The sequence below is a fragment of the Zootoca vivipara genome, chromosome 1, assembly GCF_963506605.1.
Source record: "Zootoca vivipara chromosome 1, rZooViv1.1, whole genome shotgun sequence".
NCBI lineage: Eukaryota > Metazoa > Chordata > Lepidosauria > Squamata > Lacertidae > Zootoca > Zootoca vivipara.
The window spans coordinates 63,577,799-63,595,397 of NC_083276.1; the positions used below are offsets into that span (position 1 = coordinate 63,577,799).

General features: G+C 41.1%; 1 protein-coding gene across 3 annotated transcripts in view; it reads left to right on the forward strand.

Annotated features, from left to right (window-relative positions):
• The first annotated feature begins 29 nt into the window (after positions 1-29).
• Positions 30-17,599, forward strand: part of DNAJC24 (DnaJ heat shock protein family (Hsp40) member C24) — a 38,457-nt gene continuing 20,887 nt past the window's right edge. Inside the window, exons 1-2 of one of the 3 annotated variants that reach the window (XM_060275359.1) lie at positions 30-83; positions 6,751-6,871. In XM_060275359.1, the coding sequence (XP_060131342.1) occupies positions 6,764-6,871 (108 nt within the window). In that variant the 5' untranslated portion in view covers positions 30-83; positions 6,751-6,763. The other 2 variants (XM_060275357.1, XM_035117967.2) reach the window with 2 other exon arrangements.

Below are 17,599 nucleotides of genomic sequence, written 5' to 3' on the forward strand. Positions count from 1 at the left end.
TTCCTCCGTGTGCGTCGACATGTGGGGCCGGGTAGGAAACAGGGACAGCATCCGGAACGTTGCTTACAACGAAGCGCTATGAGGTTAGTCGAGCGTTCTTCCTGCTTTATACCTAACGCGGCAAGTTCTCGCCCTCCCGCCCTCGAGGATTATCTGGCGGCCTGGTGCATAGATCCACGGAGCCGGATGCGGCCACTGGTTGCTTCCCCGCTTCTAGTCCCGCTGCAGTTGCTGCTTCGTGAGGGGTTTCGCTCGACGCGGCCCGGCATCGTTTGCCGCTCGGGGAAGGGCAGTTGGGTGAGTTTGTGCATGCATGGTCTTCTCGCTCCAGGAAGGGCTCCCCTGCCGTGTGCCGCTGAAGGCCTTGTTCCGGCAATGCCAGCCAAAGAGTCAGTGATATTATTATTATTATTATTGTTATTATTTACGAAGGAGAGGCGCTTCGCCTTCTCAGATATGTGTACTAATTTGCTATGTGAAATTCCGGTTGTGTGTGTTATGGCAGGCCCGTAGGTGGCCTAAATGTTCCGGTGGGGGACACACACAAAAGTAGGGGAGGCAGCTTATCCCTACCAACAAATTACTTATTTTACTTGTATTCATTAAGGCTATATTATGTTACTGTTACCAGCACAGGCCCTGCGGCAGTGGGAAACCAGGTTGGAGGGGAACTATTTATGAGGCTGCCAGAGCACAACATCCTTGCACTGCCTTCCTCTCTATTCTTCTCCTCTTCACCTTCATCCACCCTCTGGTTCCTTCCCAGCCCCATCCCTTTTCTCGTCCTCAGCCTCTCTTAGCTCCATTCACTTCTTGTTCTCTCTGCCTACTCCTTTTGATATGTTTTGTTTTATGTTGTAAACCACTCCGTGATTTTCAGATGAAGGGTGTTATATAAATTTCTCTTCTCTTCTCTTTAGCAATCACTCGTAGCTGAGTAAGATTGTCTTCCATAAACACGGTTTTAACAATGGGTCCATAAGTGACTGTGGAGGCCAATTCTGGATCCCCACAGTGGGGACATTGGTTTCCAGGCGGGAATTGATCATGGTGTGGATTTGCCAAGCGTGCCTTCCTCTTAGCACGTTTCTCTCTTGCGTCCTGAGATTGAGTTTCTTCAAAGCCCATGACACCTTTGGTAAAGGCTGTTCTCCAATTGGAGCGCTCATATATAAATTTAAGCAGGTCTGGATAGTGATGATATATTTTCACTACTCATTTTTCTACCGTTTCCATTCTTTCCACCTGTCTCCACAATCTCACATATTTCCCCACTTATTTCCAGCCACGGGCCCTTCCTTCCACGCTTTCTCACTGCCTACGAATAAAACTGTAACAGTGCTTACTGTCTTCAGCCATCTCCCTGATAAAGATGTGTTGACCTGATTTTAACTTTTTCCCTCATAGGGAGACCAACATTATGATTGTCTAATCTCATTACTTAACCTTGTAAGCAACTCTGGAAACTTTTTTAGACTGATCATTTTTCCATCAGTTGTATAGTATGCAGAATAAAAAGATTCATGCTCCAGAACAGTGGTGTTTGCTAAGGTTTATGAAGTACTGTGTTTTGTTCACAGGTTAACGAAAATTGTGGGTAGCACCCTGCTACCCACAATGGTAACCAGATACATAATGAAGCTCACAAGCAGGTTTTAAGGCCAATAATGCTTTTCCGTTGTTTTTCTCCATCAGCATATTTTGGTCTGCCCCTGAACCTGCAGAATGAAAATTATCTGTCAGCTGACTGCTATATGCAACTTCCAGGTTCAGAGGCAGTCTGCCTCTGAATAAGCTAAGGTTGTGAAGGCTAACAACAGTAATGGTTTTTGGTCTCAAATCATGCTTTGTCTAATCACCTTTAACAGGGTGTGTAAACCAGTGGCCAACACCATACAATCTGCTATGTGAAGAAGTCCTTTATGAGCTAATTTATTTTGTCTTGATTAAGCAGTGTGATCCTGTCTATACTCAGAAGTAAGTTCCATTAATTACAAGTGGATATAGTTCTGCAGCCTTAATTTCCTTGTTGCTCCCTTCACTTCCTGTTCTTGTTTGAGAGTTGCCATTTAAGTACTGTACCAGGACTATGACAGATGTGGAAATCAAATGTCACTTCCCCTCTCTATGCCGCACCTGCTTGGTACCAGTCACAATATTTCAGTTGGAAATAGGGAGAGACAAACTATTGTGGTTGTGATTCTTTGTTTTCCCCCTGTTCTATTTGTCCAGAACTAAGTGTGCTTTAAAAAGTAGGGAGTTAATAGGATACCTGCTGCCTCACTGATGTGACTGATAGGACTGTGGCTCACTTGTCAGTAAGACTTGGAACACAAGGGATATGCTGAAGTTGGAAACATTAACAACAGAAAAGGGCTTAATAAATCTCCCAATCACTCTATGAAGTCCTCACATTTCACTCATCAAATGACATTGAACACACATGCCTATTAATAAATAGAAAGCTGCCCTGAGATCTGTGTCCTTTTTTGCCTCCCCTGGGCAGATTCATGTAGGGAGATATGGTCCTTCAGATAGTCTGGGCCCAAACTCTATATGGCTTTATAGGTCATAACCAGGACATTGAATTATGTCCATAAATGGCCTGGTAGCCAGTGGAGCTGTTATACAGTAACAATGAGTTTCTGTTCTCTCTGTACAGTACCTGGCTCTGGTTAGCAGTCTGGCCACAGCATCTTGTACCTGCTGAAGTTTCTGAACACTTTCCAGAGGTATCCCTACGTAGCCCATTATTAACACCAGACACTTGTTTAGCACTGTAGCAGCTTCCTCATATTTAGATGGAAAGGAGAGATAGAGTTGGGTGTCACCCACATCTTGGTGGCACTGAACCCCCAAACTCCATGCAACCTCTTCCAGTGGTTTCATGTAATGGGGGAGAGGACAGAACCCCGAGGGATATTGTAATGGTGTTGGTTGCTTCCTCACGAGTAAGCAGCTCCAAACCCGGTGCTTGGTTTTTACAGGGTTTTATTATATACATATGTACAAAATAGAGCATCAAAAAGCATGACTGTACTATTCCGATTCAGAATCCGGAAGCACCTCCCTTCGTGACTTCCACCAACACAGCCCCCTGGGCACCCTAAACCTCCTCCGTTGCTCCCTCCTCCTTTCCCCCCTTCTCTGTTGGGGTGAGGGTTTTGGTGGAGCGCCTTCTCCGCTAGAGCTGCTCAGTTGAGAGAGCGGCACTGTAGCTTCTGGAGCCTCCCCTTCTTGAGTGCTTTGCAGCCCTCCCTCTGGAAACCTCATCTCCTCAACATCCCTAAGGCTCTGTACCTCCTCCTGAGCTCCAGTCCCACCTTCTGGAGGAAGCTGTGAGGCGCTAGGCTCTGGGGCTCCGGCATCATCCGAGAGCCCCTGTCCCAATCTACTGGGCTCTTTGCAGACCCCTGGTGGTTCCCTGACAGATATCATAGACCAGCAGCCATGGCATTGAACAGGAGTCCCCCAGTATCACCTTTTAGGCTTGTCTCTCCAAGATGAACTGAAGCCACTGTAAAACAGTGCTGCCAAATCCTATCCCAGCAAGGCGGCCCAGAAAGATACTTTGGTCAATCATATCGAAAGTTGCTGAGAGCTCTAGCAAAACCAACAGGAACACTCTGCCTTCCCAACTCCTGTTGTTGGTCATTCACCAAGACGACTAAAGACATTCTGTCCTATAACTAGGCCTGAAACCAGATTGAAATGGATCTAGATAATCTGTCTCACCAGGAACTCCTAGATCTGAGAAGCCTTTTTGCAACTACGGTATTTACCAGAACTCCAGGAAGGCACTGGTTGGACCAGAGTGAGGGACAATACCTGGTTGATTGGCAGGTATTCTGTATTTTTAATTGGTGGGGTGTGGGAAAGACTGTAGTGACTCTGGCAGTGGAGCTGAAAGAAACTGTAAGTGACTGCACACAAGTGCCAAAAAAAGCCATCGGTGCTGTCATGCCCCCATTGGCTGAAGGGGATGAGAGGTATAAACCTTCACTGATGGACTACCATATATTAGTCACAGATCGAATGACATATCCTTATCAACTGTTTGCCCTTGTATTTAGTTGGCAAATATGTAATAGAGGTGAAAGGAATTGTGCTGAGAGGTTGTGCACTTTCAGATGTATGTCTCCACCACCCACCAAAGCTTTGTACACAATTGCAGGAATGATTTTCTTTCCCTTACCCCTGGCTCCAGGCTTGGGTTGCCGTTCTGGGAAGCAGCACAATATAAGGCACAAGACTTCACCCCTTCAGGTCCTAGCCCGGATTCCATTTTGATACAGGACAATACACATGTTGTTCCCTTTCTTTTAAAATTCTATGAGTGCAGTAGAAACTGGAGACAGTGCTACCAGTGCTTCTGTCCCATCACTTGATGTTTTATCCCAGAGTGACACTCTACATTGGAACCTCTGTTTTCGAACGTACGTAATCCTTCCCAGAAGACCATTCGACTTCTGAAACATTCGAAAACCGGAAACTGAAAGCAGAAGCCTCAGTACAACAGGGAAACTCAAAACAAAAGCTGCATGGCACGTTTGGCTTCCGAAAATCATTCAAAAACCGAAGCAGTTACTTTCGGGTTTTTGTCGTTCGAAGGCCGAAACGTTCATCAGAAACGTTTGAAAACTGAGGTTCCACTGTACTGCTATTGAATAATATCATTAGGGTTTTTTGAGGAGGGGTATTGAAGTCCAAATATATTTTCAAAGCTCTTTGAAGGACCAGTTGCTTACCAAGCATCTTTTACCCCGTCCTTCAATGCACTTCATGAAAATATGTTTTCCTTAACAGTTCAGAAAGCCCATGTCAGGTTGAGGAAGTGACTTTTGCAAGGGCCATGAAGTGTCTCCATTGCTGTAGAGTCATGGATATTTATTCCCCTGTCTTCCAGTTCTTGGATCGTTGTCTCCTTGGCCCTGAATTTTCTCTGGTATATAGTTAATGAGAAGCTGTCATTATCATGTCAGCACATTACAAAGGCTTTCTCTTTCTCTGCTGTTCATTAATGTAATGAGCTGTTAGCCATTGCCTGACACTGATTGCATTTTGTGCTTGTACTGAGGGGAGGCATCAGGATTGCCATTCTCCTAGGCATAGTAGATCGGAAGATGATTCTGTTTGCTTTTCAGTATTTGGTTCTTCTTTTTTTGGAAGCTGGGAAAGTTTGTTCAAAGATGCAATTCAAAGTGGTACTAGTCAACAAGTAATGCTGCAATCTCCTGCATGCTTCCTAAGGAGTAAATACCATTGAATTCAGTAGGATTTGTACTTGGTAATATACACCACCCAGAGTTCTTTTACCAGAAAAGTGTTTAATGGCTAGGATCCAAAGAGCTACTTTAGACGCTTCTATTGCTAGCCCCTTTAATACTACTCCCCATTTTCAAAGTCTTTTCAGGTTCAAAATTAGAAGTTACTGTTCAGGAAACACAATTCCAAAGACAAGTTCAAAACTAGATGTTACTGTTCAAGAAACACAAGTCCAAAATAGTGTGGGTTCTTCAATCACGGCTAAAGCACTGTAAAATAAATATTAAGAAAATTTTTTGTTTGTTTCAGTACTTCATTTCAGTTCCCCCCCCAAATATAAAAATCAGATATAGTGAACTTAAGTGCCAGATTTTAAAAGGTTTATTTTTGTTAGGTGTTTTTTCCAGGCTCTGCAATACCTCTGCCAATTAGTTTGGGAGTTTTTTCTTCAGTAATATGAGGCTTATAAGTTTTTGATGCAGTTCTTCACAAGGTTCGAAATTGGCAGGGCACCAGGCACATTTTGGACCTAAAGATTCTCCATTTGCAAGCACCTCTAAAGGTCTGGATGCCATTTTTTGCATCTGGCTGACACTCAAGGATTACTGAAATGTACTGTATGTGCTTTAAAGCCTCATATGTTAAGGGTGGACAATATGTTAAGGAGTTCAACAATAAAGTGTAGTGTTTTGAAAACTGAAGTATGGTACCATTATTTTTATTGTGCACACAAAATTAAACACGTATTAACAATTTCTGTTAAAAATGTGATATTAACAATGTGTCATGTGAATTGTGTATTAGTTCATGCCTATCAAAATAATAAATAAAAAGTGTTGCTGACCCCCGGTAATGGTGACAAACATTCTGTTTGGGTGCCCACAACCCAGGTCCCAGAAGCCATTTAGCTCCTAGCTTTTGTATCCCAGTTTCTAACACTGGTTCTTCATCTATTTACCCTGCTCTAGCTTAACTAATTTCAATGGAAGTGCTCACAAAGCTAGTTAGATAAAATGAGATGCCACAATTCAAATAATTGTTCTTTTGAGAAAATGTGAATCTTGATTTTCATTACATGCTTGCCCAGAGTCCTTGATAGATACAGTGGAACCTCGGTTTATGAACACCTCGGTTTATGAATTTTCAGTTTATGAACACCGCGGACCCATCTGGAACAGATTAATTCATTTTCCATTACTTTCAATGGGAAAGTTCGCTTCAGTTTATGAACGCTTCAGTTTATGAACAGACTTCTGGAACAAATTGTGTTCATAAACCGAGGTACCACTGTACATATATCTCTGTGCTTATTAGGAAGAATTCTTATACAGTACTCCTTTAAGGCAAAAGCCGTAATTTTCATTTTAGCTCCTGTATTACCAGTCCTGAGTTCAAGGCCTCAGTTTTTTGCTTGCATTTATGCATTATAAAAATAATTTTTAAAACATGATTGCCTTCTAATTTTTGTTCTTTTCATTAAAACAGATACTAGAATGCAATGACTTTTGAAGAGTTATCAAACAAGGACTGGTATAACATTCTGGGTGCAGAACCATCAGACAGTTTGATAGAACTGAAGAGGAAATATCAAAAGCTTATATTATTGGTAAGTTTATTTCATGCCTCTTGAAAGACAAAATAAATAAAAATAACATTTGATTGATAAGTGTTGCATAAACAGGGTCCAATGTAGTAAGTTTAGTTATATCATGTGTACAAGTAGTTTATTGGATAAAACTGAAACTGGTTTCTCTTCTTCCTTAAATAACCATGACATTTTGTAGCATTTCCCAGCATTCTGAAAATATAAAAGAATCTGATTTCTGGATTTTTTTATCATGTGAAATGAAAACGAGGCAAAAGAATTCTCTTCAAACTTATAAATAATTCTTTATCTTAATTAAAGAAAATGCCTGACCTTCCCTTCTGAATTGTGGCAGCATGAAATGAATCAATCAGTGTTTGTGACTTTACAATTTGCTACCATGGAAGCAATTATAATGTCACTAGCACTAGACTGGCATCACTGGATAAACTGAGCATGAAGCCCTGCCTGAAAAAAGGCTTTATTAAGCTGCAGTAATGGTATTAAAAGACAAATATGTGAAGATTTATTAAGTTTGGATGTTTGTTCCATTTGTAGAATGTCGTTGTTTGTGAGTTTCTTTAGTATCTGTCCTGTAGTGTTTTTAATATAGACGCTATGGCATATAAAGGTGTATTAGATGAGACTGGTAACTATAGACGTGTTCTATATGTTGCTGCTACTATAGTGTTCCCACTGATGTAAAGGGAAAGAACTATCATAGCATGTGAGGGAAGAAGAGTACTGTGGTTTCTGTATCCTATCTGATCCTGTCATGTCTGCTGTTATAATTTGACAATCCCTCACTGGTTTGAGGCTGTCTTCCCATCTCAGATTGCTTTTGGGTACTGGTAAGGAAGGAAATGCTGTCACAGTTTCCCCAGAGTGGCTGGGGAAACCCAGCCAAATGGGCGGAGTATAAATAATAAATTATTATTATTATTATTATTATTATTATTATTATTACAGTATAGGCTATGAACCAGATAGGGTGGGTGGTGCAATAAGTAGTTCCAAAAAACCAGTCATACCTCTGAACTAGAATGGTAAACCAATTCTAGAAATGCATGCTGGACATCCCAGATACGATTCTGTGTCATATTGTATGGGACCCTCTCCTGAAGGTGTGGGAATATGATTTGAGGTGGTCAAAAGTTTAGGCATTTAGCATAATTTTAGAACACCAGACTTCACTTCACTTCCTCTTTCACAGTCCTCAAGAGCCCTATTAAGCTTTCTCTTCACATGATGAAACGGAAAGCAGGAACATGCTAGCTAGCTCTGAGGGCTTTGCCACTACTGCTGCCGCCGCTGCTGCCCTGTGTGCATTGGGGAGCTTGCCATAGTTTTGGAGACTCTCCACATGATTTTATAATCAGGGCACTAAATCCTGCCTGGAGCGTCCACAAGTATAGCCGGCTTCACTCTACAGATATCTGCCCTGGAGGGTGATGAGGCAACACTGGAGGGGACAGAAGTGCCATATTTTTCACTTCATAAGACACACTTTTTCCTCTTAAAAAGTAAGAGGAAATGTCTGTGCGTTTTATGAAGCAAATGTGTGGTCCCTGGCAGCGGTGGAGCTAGGGACTTTGGTTCCCGGAGCGGCGGGGGCATGGCATGTCACCCATGCGAGCGTCCTAATGGCAGCGCCCGCGCAAGCATCCCCTGCCCGTGCGAGGGGGTGGGGAGGGGCAGGGTGGGGGAAGAGGGCTTTAGAACACTCTTTATGTTGAGTTTATTCTATAGTTAGGGCACAGTTATTTGCTGGTTCTGTCTTGGTTTTTTTTCTTCAAGTTTCATAATCCTCTTACTTTAACAAGTGCAATTAGTGTTTTGTATGTGAATTGGTGGGTCTAATTTTAAAAACCCTCAATGATTTACTTACTTACTTACTTACTAACTTACTTACTTACTTACATTTTCTGTAACTTCCTCTTTTAAGTGAACATTTTATTTGGGATCTTGAAGCTGCCGTTGGTTCACACATTCTAGCTTAAGAAAATGCACTACAAATGAATATATTTACCATGCATTCTTTTAATTTATTAGCTAGTTTTGAGAACGAAGAAACAAGAGGGAGGGACACAGATTTAATATTATCCTAACTCTCATGCTTTAATGTTGACCATGGATCATTGGGCCTAAGTTACACAGTACTAATGTATAGTCACTGTTGGTTTATCTATCTACCAGACAAACCTCCAAAAAATTGTTCACACATTTGCTTCAGCAAAAAAGAAAATGTACAGGTGTTTGCATATGAACATTTTTACTGGTCATTGATTTAAGAATAGAGACACATCAGGATGAAGATGTCTTTCTATGTGCTAAACTACACTTCAAACCATATTTGTTGACTCTTTTGTTCCTTGAAACCTCCCTTCTACTTCCAAACAAGTGGCTTTTAAAACTTAAATTGCCATAATGGCCAGTTCTGAAATAACAAAGTTGGAGTACTTGAGTTTTCCTAAAACCAGGGTCTGTCTGACAGCAGGATTGTTGTTCAAGTTGATAGCCTGTCTGTTTGAAAGTAATAGACAGGGAGAACTTAGGGGTGTTACGGTCACATGTACAGGCATCTTAGCACAGCTGGTAGATCTAAAATTAAGCCTGCCAGCTTTGGCAGTGGTTAGTGCCCATTGTGATTGGGTTAAATTGTGTGATTTGTTTTCTTAAACTGATGGTACAGATTATATAATACATTCTAAAGTACAGAACAAATTTACTTGAGTGTATTCTAAAGATAAATGATAGATGTCATTTATAGGGGATAATATCTGAAAGATGCAAAGCTTTACTAACTACCACATTTAAAATGCAGTTCACTCTTTTGATATTAACTTATTTCAGATATGTGCCTTCTAGCAGACCTCTAACCAAAGACAGAATATAAAATTCATGAAAGAAACTATGCATGTTTCTTCCTCTTTCCATATTTGCCTTTGGTGTGACTAAGGCTGCAGTCCTATTCACTTAACTTTGTATAAGTCTCTTTGAATTCAGCAGGGCTTGCTTATGAATAGACCTACCGGTTTTTTCCATGTATAAGACAAGCTTTTTGACCCAAAAATGAGGTTCAAAATTTAGGGTCGTCTTATACACGGGTAATAAGTTCTGCTCTCTGATGACTTTCCTCTAATTTTCACCTGTGATTCTGTATGCAGTATGATTTTTAAAAAGAAGAAGAACTTTTAAGGTCAAGTTAATAGCTTCTTAAGAGCTGTTAAAGATATAATAACTTTGGTCCAGGTTATATTAAAGTTCTACTGATCCCTTATTGCCTGGCCTGATTAGAGATATTTGGGCTGTACTGTATCTGTTGGTGATCCTCCATGGCTCATATGCACTGCTTGGAACTACAAGAAAGTATGTATTCAGTGTTGTGGTGTTGTGAGCGCAAGCCTGTAGGTGCCCTTTCCAAGTGAGAATATGCAGGCACCAAGTGAACTTCAGGCACTTGATAAAGTCTTTCTTTCTTTCATGATGACTTGTCATTGTTCTGTCCTCTCTCTGATGTATTATTATGTACACCACCAAGAAATACTGATGATTAAGTGGCATATAAATACCTTAAATAAGAGTTGCACAGGTTCCAAGCAGCTCAGGCAACATCTTACCTGGGGAGTGGAGTTGCTTCTCACCTCTTAACATAGGATTTTAAGCCCTGCCTTCTGACATAGAAGCACAAGAGTTAACTGTTTCTGGCTATCCTCTCTTCACTCAGACATAATGAATGGAAAGTTGTTCTTAGGTCTAAGTTTCATTTTTTCATCTACTTCTTTAATAGCTTAAAATTTGCAATTTATTAACTGCAGCTCAGCCCTGATATTGATGGACCTTTTCACCTGTGCCATGGACAAAAATGTTGTATAAGACCGCTTCTTTATAACTTTGTAAGTGAAGGACTTACATTTGCATTTGAAAAGAGACTTCCCTCAAAGGCCATTGGTATTCTGAGAGTTTGTTTACATCAAAATGTGTATGTGTATTGACTGAGGAATGTGTGTGCATTATCTGTCTAACAAAGCTAATTTTTCTGAAGTAGTAGCATAGTTAGCTTTGTGTTCGATAGAGAATTCTTTTTATTACAAAAACACACTGCAGAATTTCATGACTGACTTTTTTTCAGGGTTGCCAGCTGTCTCCACTTTTTATCATCATAACTTCAAGTTTCCAATTTTCACCACCATTTTGAGGGCTTCTTCTTCCTTTTTACATTTAATGATTTTTTTCCAGTTTCATGGAATAAGAAATGTTTTATTATAAATGTGTTCAGTATGTATCATGGAGCCAAAGTGGGATCTCCACTGGATCTTTTGAGCATGCAGGAAGGACATTGCATGCTTTTAAATGGTCAGTGATCACCCACAAAAATGTTTGCGTGCAAGCCATACATCTCCAAATATTACACTTTTCATTAATTAGGTAATTTCTATGAAATGCATGAGTGCAGACATGCTTTGTCTTATGCAGCAGTGCTCCCCAAGACCATGCTGGGGCTGGAGGAGATCCTCCTACCCCAGTGGCACAGTGGAGATACTGGACCTTCCTATCAACTGGCTGGTCTGCTTGTGTGTGGTGAGTGCATTGGGCACAACAGCTTTGGCCAGGTCTAGCATTGGTATATGGTCCTTGGAAAGGTGCCAAACCCTCCAGGTAGAATAAAGTTAGCCACCTGTGACTTAGAGACTTTTAAAGTATTTGTGGGAAGCAAAATAGGTTTCCTTTTATATGGGCTATGTTGGGCTGTACTGAGAATAGTAGGTCAGCAGATCTCAGTACTGTAGTTCAGCTTAATAGGACAGTTGTGAATCATATCTGTAGCATTGTTAACATTTTGTTATTGGTTTTTATAACTACTTGCCCTCATATTAGCCTTGTGAGATAGGATATTTTGCATTTGGACTGAGGGGAGAGAAGGTCTACTGAAATTGCTTCTTTGTGGGAAAGAACCCCCCCTATGTTTACACTTCCCTACCCCCAGCTTCTTTAAGAGAGAGAGAGATGCAGCAATCCCAGAATACAAAGCTATTATTTCCATTTTACAGAAGGATAATTTATGCTAAGCTCAAGGCCACCTAGTAAGTTCAGGGTAAATGTGGACTTGAACTTTAGAGCTCGGGAACCGAAGTTCAGCAAATGATTACTAGCAAGATCTCTCTCTCTCTCTCTCTCTCTCTCTCTCTCTCTCTCTCTCTCTCTCTTGTTTTTATCCACAGTTCTTTCCTTTTTGACCTTGTTTTGATCATAATGTGGAATTGCTTTAATGCTGCACAACATCAAATATTTTATTGTTGTTGGCATGTGTTCTTACTGTGTGAACCACCACTGAGCCTTTCATTATATGGAGGCATATATGTTTGCTAGTGTGTTTATAGCCACCCTTCATCATAACATATTTTAAGGCAAGACAGAATGCTAAAAAGTCAATCAACTAAAATGATCACGAATAACAATAAGAGCAGATAAAATATACAATTAGAGCCCAGAGATTTAAAATATGTTTTTTAAGGCACAGTGCAGGCTAATATGTTCCAGATAGTACGCCAACAAAAACCAGTAGCCTACAAATGCATAAGTAGACAAATATGTTTTTACTTGGTGCCAAAAAAGTACTCTTCTACAGGCACCAAGGGTACCTCTGAAGAGAGGGCATTCCACAACCAGGTCACTTCTGCCAAGAATGCCCTTTCCCGCATGGCCATGCATCAGGCATTCCCCAATGTTAGAACAACCTACAGGTCTGCCTCTGAAGATTCTTTCAAGATTCTTTCACAATTCGAAGCTTCAGGACCATCTCCAATGGCAGCCCCTATGCAGAGAATATTGCCGTTATCTATGAATTTACTAACATAGTTTACCATAGCAAGGTTATTTCTGTCCAGTAATAGCTACAGCTACCAAACCAGCCAGGTGTCCTGTTCTGGTCTTGCAGAAGAGATCACGAGTTGGTCGTCACAGTACTAAGGTTTGCTCCTAATGTAAGTTTCTCCAACCAAGGTTGGAAATTGAGCCCTTTGCGGCCCCTTTCAGAAGAGTAGAAACTCTTATAAGGTCAACCCTCTGGCCTTAAGATGGACACTTCTCCTGCATTTCATGGCACTTGCTGCAAGATGCTGTGGGGACCCTTTGGCCAGGGGAAGATGCCTATGGTAGTCCTGACTCTGCTTCTGTGGGCCTTGGTGCTGTAGGAGCTAGTTCAGGAAGCTCCTGCCTGCCAAGTTCAGGCACAGTGGTCCCCTGCCCATTGGCATCTCAGAGTGAGGGACCCACTCTGTCTCATTAGCTGGTAGCACCGTAGTCTCTGATTCAGCATCCTGGTCTATGGGGTCATGATGACACTGAAACTAGAAAAAAGCACTCCTCACTACTGAAGCAGCCCGGGCTCCAGTGACAATGCTGGATATAGGAGTAGTCTCCAATTACATCCTCACTCTTTCAGGGGAAGTGCAACCCAGTCACAAACTCTTGTCTACCCAATTTCCAGGTCTGAGAACCTCCAATCCATAGAACTTTCCACACTGAAAATCAACACACACCCCACTACTATTTGTCCCATATTTTTTTTAAAGTCATATTTAAAACTTGAGGTAAATGCTCTTTTAAGCTGATCTTTTAAGTGAGGAAAAGCCCTCCCCTGCAATGTGGTCTCCATTGGTTCTGGATTCCATCCTTCATGGATGTTTCGCAGCCCTTCCTGTGGAACGCCCTTCCATCAGATGCCAAGGAGATAAAGAACCATGCAACTTTTAGAAGACATCTGAAGGCAGCCCTGTGTCAAGAAATTTTTAATGTTTGACATTTTATTATTATTTTATATTTTTCTGGAAGCCGCCCAGAATGGCTGGGGAAACCCAGCCAGATGGGTGGGGTATAAATAATAAAATTGTTGTTGTTTGTTTGTTTGTTGGTGTTGTTGTTGTTAATATTATTATTTTCTAAACACACCAGGCAGGGCACACACCCTCGATGAAGTTTTTACCCCTATCAACATGAGGGGTAGATTGAAGATAAGGGTCTGACCATTATATGGTTAAGTTTGAACTGATGATGGCAATTCCCTCCTGTAAGTGTGGTGGGCCCATTTAGATGGCCCACCCTCAGAGACTGATGAATCTGTAGTGTCCTTGAAATATCTGAGAGATTTTCCAGTGGGAAAGCCAGCAATGCTGTTAATTGTGCCTACTATGTTTACAGCTGCACTGAAGCCCAAACTGAGGTTTTACTGTATTTCTAAAGGTATATGTGTATTTAAATGAGTTCAGAACCTTACTGAGGCAGTGGTCATAACTTGTATGTTGGTGATGTGAACTCAGAGAGATCAAATTTCAAAACTGAGTCCATAAGAAGACTAAAAGGTCATTTTGTGATCATTAGAACATGCATAGATGAACCTGGCAGTTTGGTTGTGTTTTTTAACCCTCTTTTCTAAGCACCTCTCCATACGTTGAGAAATTAGTTAGTTTTTTTCCATATAATACCCATCTGTCAAAATAGCAACTGTACCACTATGTAACTACCCACGGAGCGATTTCTCATGATATGCACGTGTTTGCTAATTTTCTGCATATTTTTTATTGTTGCTGCAATTTAAATGCTTTGCTTTTGTTCATCTGCAGAGTTTGTGGTCCCTATTTCCTAGCCTGTATATTTGAAAGAATGTATGTTTATGCTTGTCTAAGGGAAACATCTGGGTGGGAGAAATTATAAATCTGAAAGCATTAATTAAAAAGATGATAACCAAATGAAATAAATAGGTCCACTGGTATTGCTCTGTTTTATAAATAGTGTGGAGAAAACTCAATGCCTTTGGAAGTACTGTATTATTTGAGCATGCATTAGGTGGCAGTAGTGTGTTGTATTTGATGAGAACTCTTTGTCCCTGGTTTTGTTTTGTTTTTACTTTATGTCCTAATGCAGTGTAAAAATGGATGAAACATTATGTCTCAATTATTTATAATGTTCTAATTGTTCATAATATATGCCTTATATCTTTAAAATATGTGATTTTGAAATTTATAAATTGTTTTGTGACAGAGTTAATATTGACTTTTAAGTAATAATTTAGTGCACTTTGCTGTACTCGTAGTTTGAATGGACATAAGGGTGACTGAAAATAATGCTGTTTTAAACATACTTTTAAAAAGCGCCCTGAGAAATGTGTAGATATCATTCTCTCCCTTGAGTCCAAATGCAAAATTTCCACATGTATGTGTAAACTCTTTTTATTAAACAACTAGAGAAGGTGATTGTGTCCTGCTAATTAGAAGTGTATCACACTTAGGGTTAATTTCTTTTACAATTAGTCAAAGCTAACTAATATTGCATGCAGTCTTTGTTTCTCCCTCCTTTTTCCCTTTTCCTCCTTTTCCTTTCTCCTTTAGACTATTTTTAAATATCTAATCGAGTATTTTTCACACAATTTTATTCTTTTCAGCTATATCCATGCTCCTAATATTGTATACTAGTTATGTTCTGGTTAGTTTGATAAGAGGGGTATGATTTAGTCTCAAGGAGATGTTTATAGAGACTAGGTAGGTGTAATTAACCTTTCAGCAAAATGTTTTTAACGTTGACGTCAAATCTTGAACAGGGACAGTTAACTTGTGACCTTTTAGGGTATTCTTTTGCTTCTGTGTGTCTCACAGGTAAAGGAGCTAAGGGAATTCAAAGCTGGTACAGCAATGTCATTAATTTGGCAGAATGATCAATTAATAGAAGAAAAGCATGAAAGCGTTGACAGAACATGCTACCTAATTAGTACCTGATGAACCATGTAGGCCACAGAGCAAAGAGTGCACTGTTGCTTCAGGCTAGCTGTTGTACAAGACCTTTTATGTGCAAGTCATTAAGTCTGTATAGTAGCTAAAGAAAAACACTTCAAATGGATTTTGCTTGGCTGAGGAACTGGTCTTGTGAAGTGTTGAGAAGCCCCCACTGATTTTGCTGGGAACTGGCTAGTTGGTGCTTTACCTCGCTCTCAGACATGTAATATTGAGCCTCTCCAACTTTATAAGCACAAACGCTTGTTTGCTCTGCCTCAGGTTAACGGAGTGTACTAAAGGCTGTGTTTGCACCCTGCACTATGGTTTACAGCTCAATCCTTACCATGCCTATTCAGAAGTAAGTCCTGTTGGATTCAATAGAGCTTACTCCCAGGCAAGTCGCTTTACAACTGCAGCCTGAATCTTTAATTATTTTAAAGCACATTATGTCACTAGCAACGGGCACACCATAACAAAGGGGGCGAGGGTTCATCTTTTTAATTTATACTTGTGAATCATGACATAAGAACATGTCTTTGGATCGTGACCCCTCCACCTCCATCACTCAACCCTGTCGCTGTGCATATAAAGGTATTTGCATCATTTGCTGTTCTGGTTTTGTTTAATCTAGGTTTTAATTTTTAGTCACCAGAAAATTGGAGAGTCTCCAGAACAGAGTGGGAAGGGCAGAGAAGGAAGAGGGGGGTTGGCCAAAATCCCTTGCCCTTCTTTGTACAGGAGAGTCTATAAGATAATAATTTGAATAATTTTATTATTTGTATCCCACCCATCTGACTGGGTTGTCCCAGCCACTCTCAGCGGCTTCTCTGGATTCAACCCTGAAATTCACAGAAGGGCAACTCTGGATCTAAGCCATTATAAATATATAAGCCCAGGTATCAGTGCAGCCTTTCTAGAAACTTCCAGATGTAAGGACAGCATTTGTACTAATTAAAACTGTTTTATATAGTACAGTACTCCCCTAGGTAAAGGTAAAGGGACCCCTGACTGTTAAGTCCAGTCGTGGACGACTCTGGGGTTGTGGCGCTCATCTCGCTTTACTGGCCGAAGCTCATCTCGCTTTACTGACAGCTTCCGGGTCATGTGGCCAGTATGACTAAGCCGCTTCTGGTGAACCAGAGCACCGCATGGAAATGCCGTTTACCTTCCCGCCGGAGCACTACCTATTTATCTACTTGCACTTTGACGTAATTTTGAACTGCTAGGTTGGCAGGAGCAGGCACTGAGCAACGGGAGCTCACCCCGTCGCGGGGATTCGAACCACCGACCTTCTGATCGGCAAGCCCTAGGCTCTGTGGTTTAGACCGCAGCACCACCTGCCATAAATTTATTTAGCTTTAAACATGGATTCCCTAGTGGCAACAGTGTCCAGGAGTGTATGTGCCCAGCAGCATCAAGACTGGATTACTACAGTGCAATTTATTCAAGGTTAGTTTTGAAATTCTTCTGGAATTTTTGTTGTTCCAGATAGTAGCAGCAGCTTATAGGATTACATTACTATCCAGCAGCACCCACACTAGTTACCAGTTTGTTTCCTGTCACTATACGAACTGTTGGTTCTTTCCTTTGTAAAGCCTTAAATGACTTGGACCTGATCGTCATCTGGTAAGGAAGTCCTTCTCTGTGTCTTACCTATGGTGGAAGTAAGATTGATTGGGGTTGGCAATGGTGCAGTAGATCCAGCCCTGATTCTTTGCGACAGAAGGGCTCCTTCAGTTCATGGAGTGAACCAGAATCCAGGAGAAGTACTTTGCTGGAGGAAGGCGGCCAAGATTGTTACTTTCACCAATTCTTCTTTCCACCTACAACCACCACCCACATAGTTTAGGAGATTCCACCAGCCCTTTGCAGTAGCTTTTCAAGAGATCACATGTGATGACAGAGAGGGGGAAGAATGAGTGAAAATTGCTCCACTGCCAGTGGAACTCAGGGCCTTCCCAGTGTTATGGAATGTCTTGCC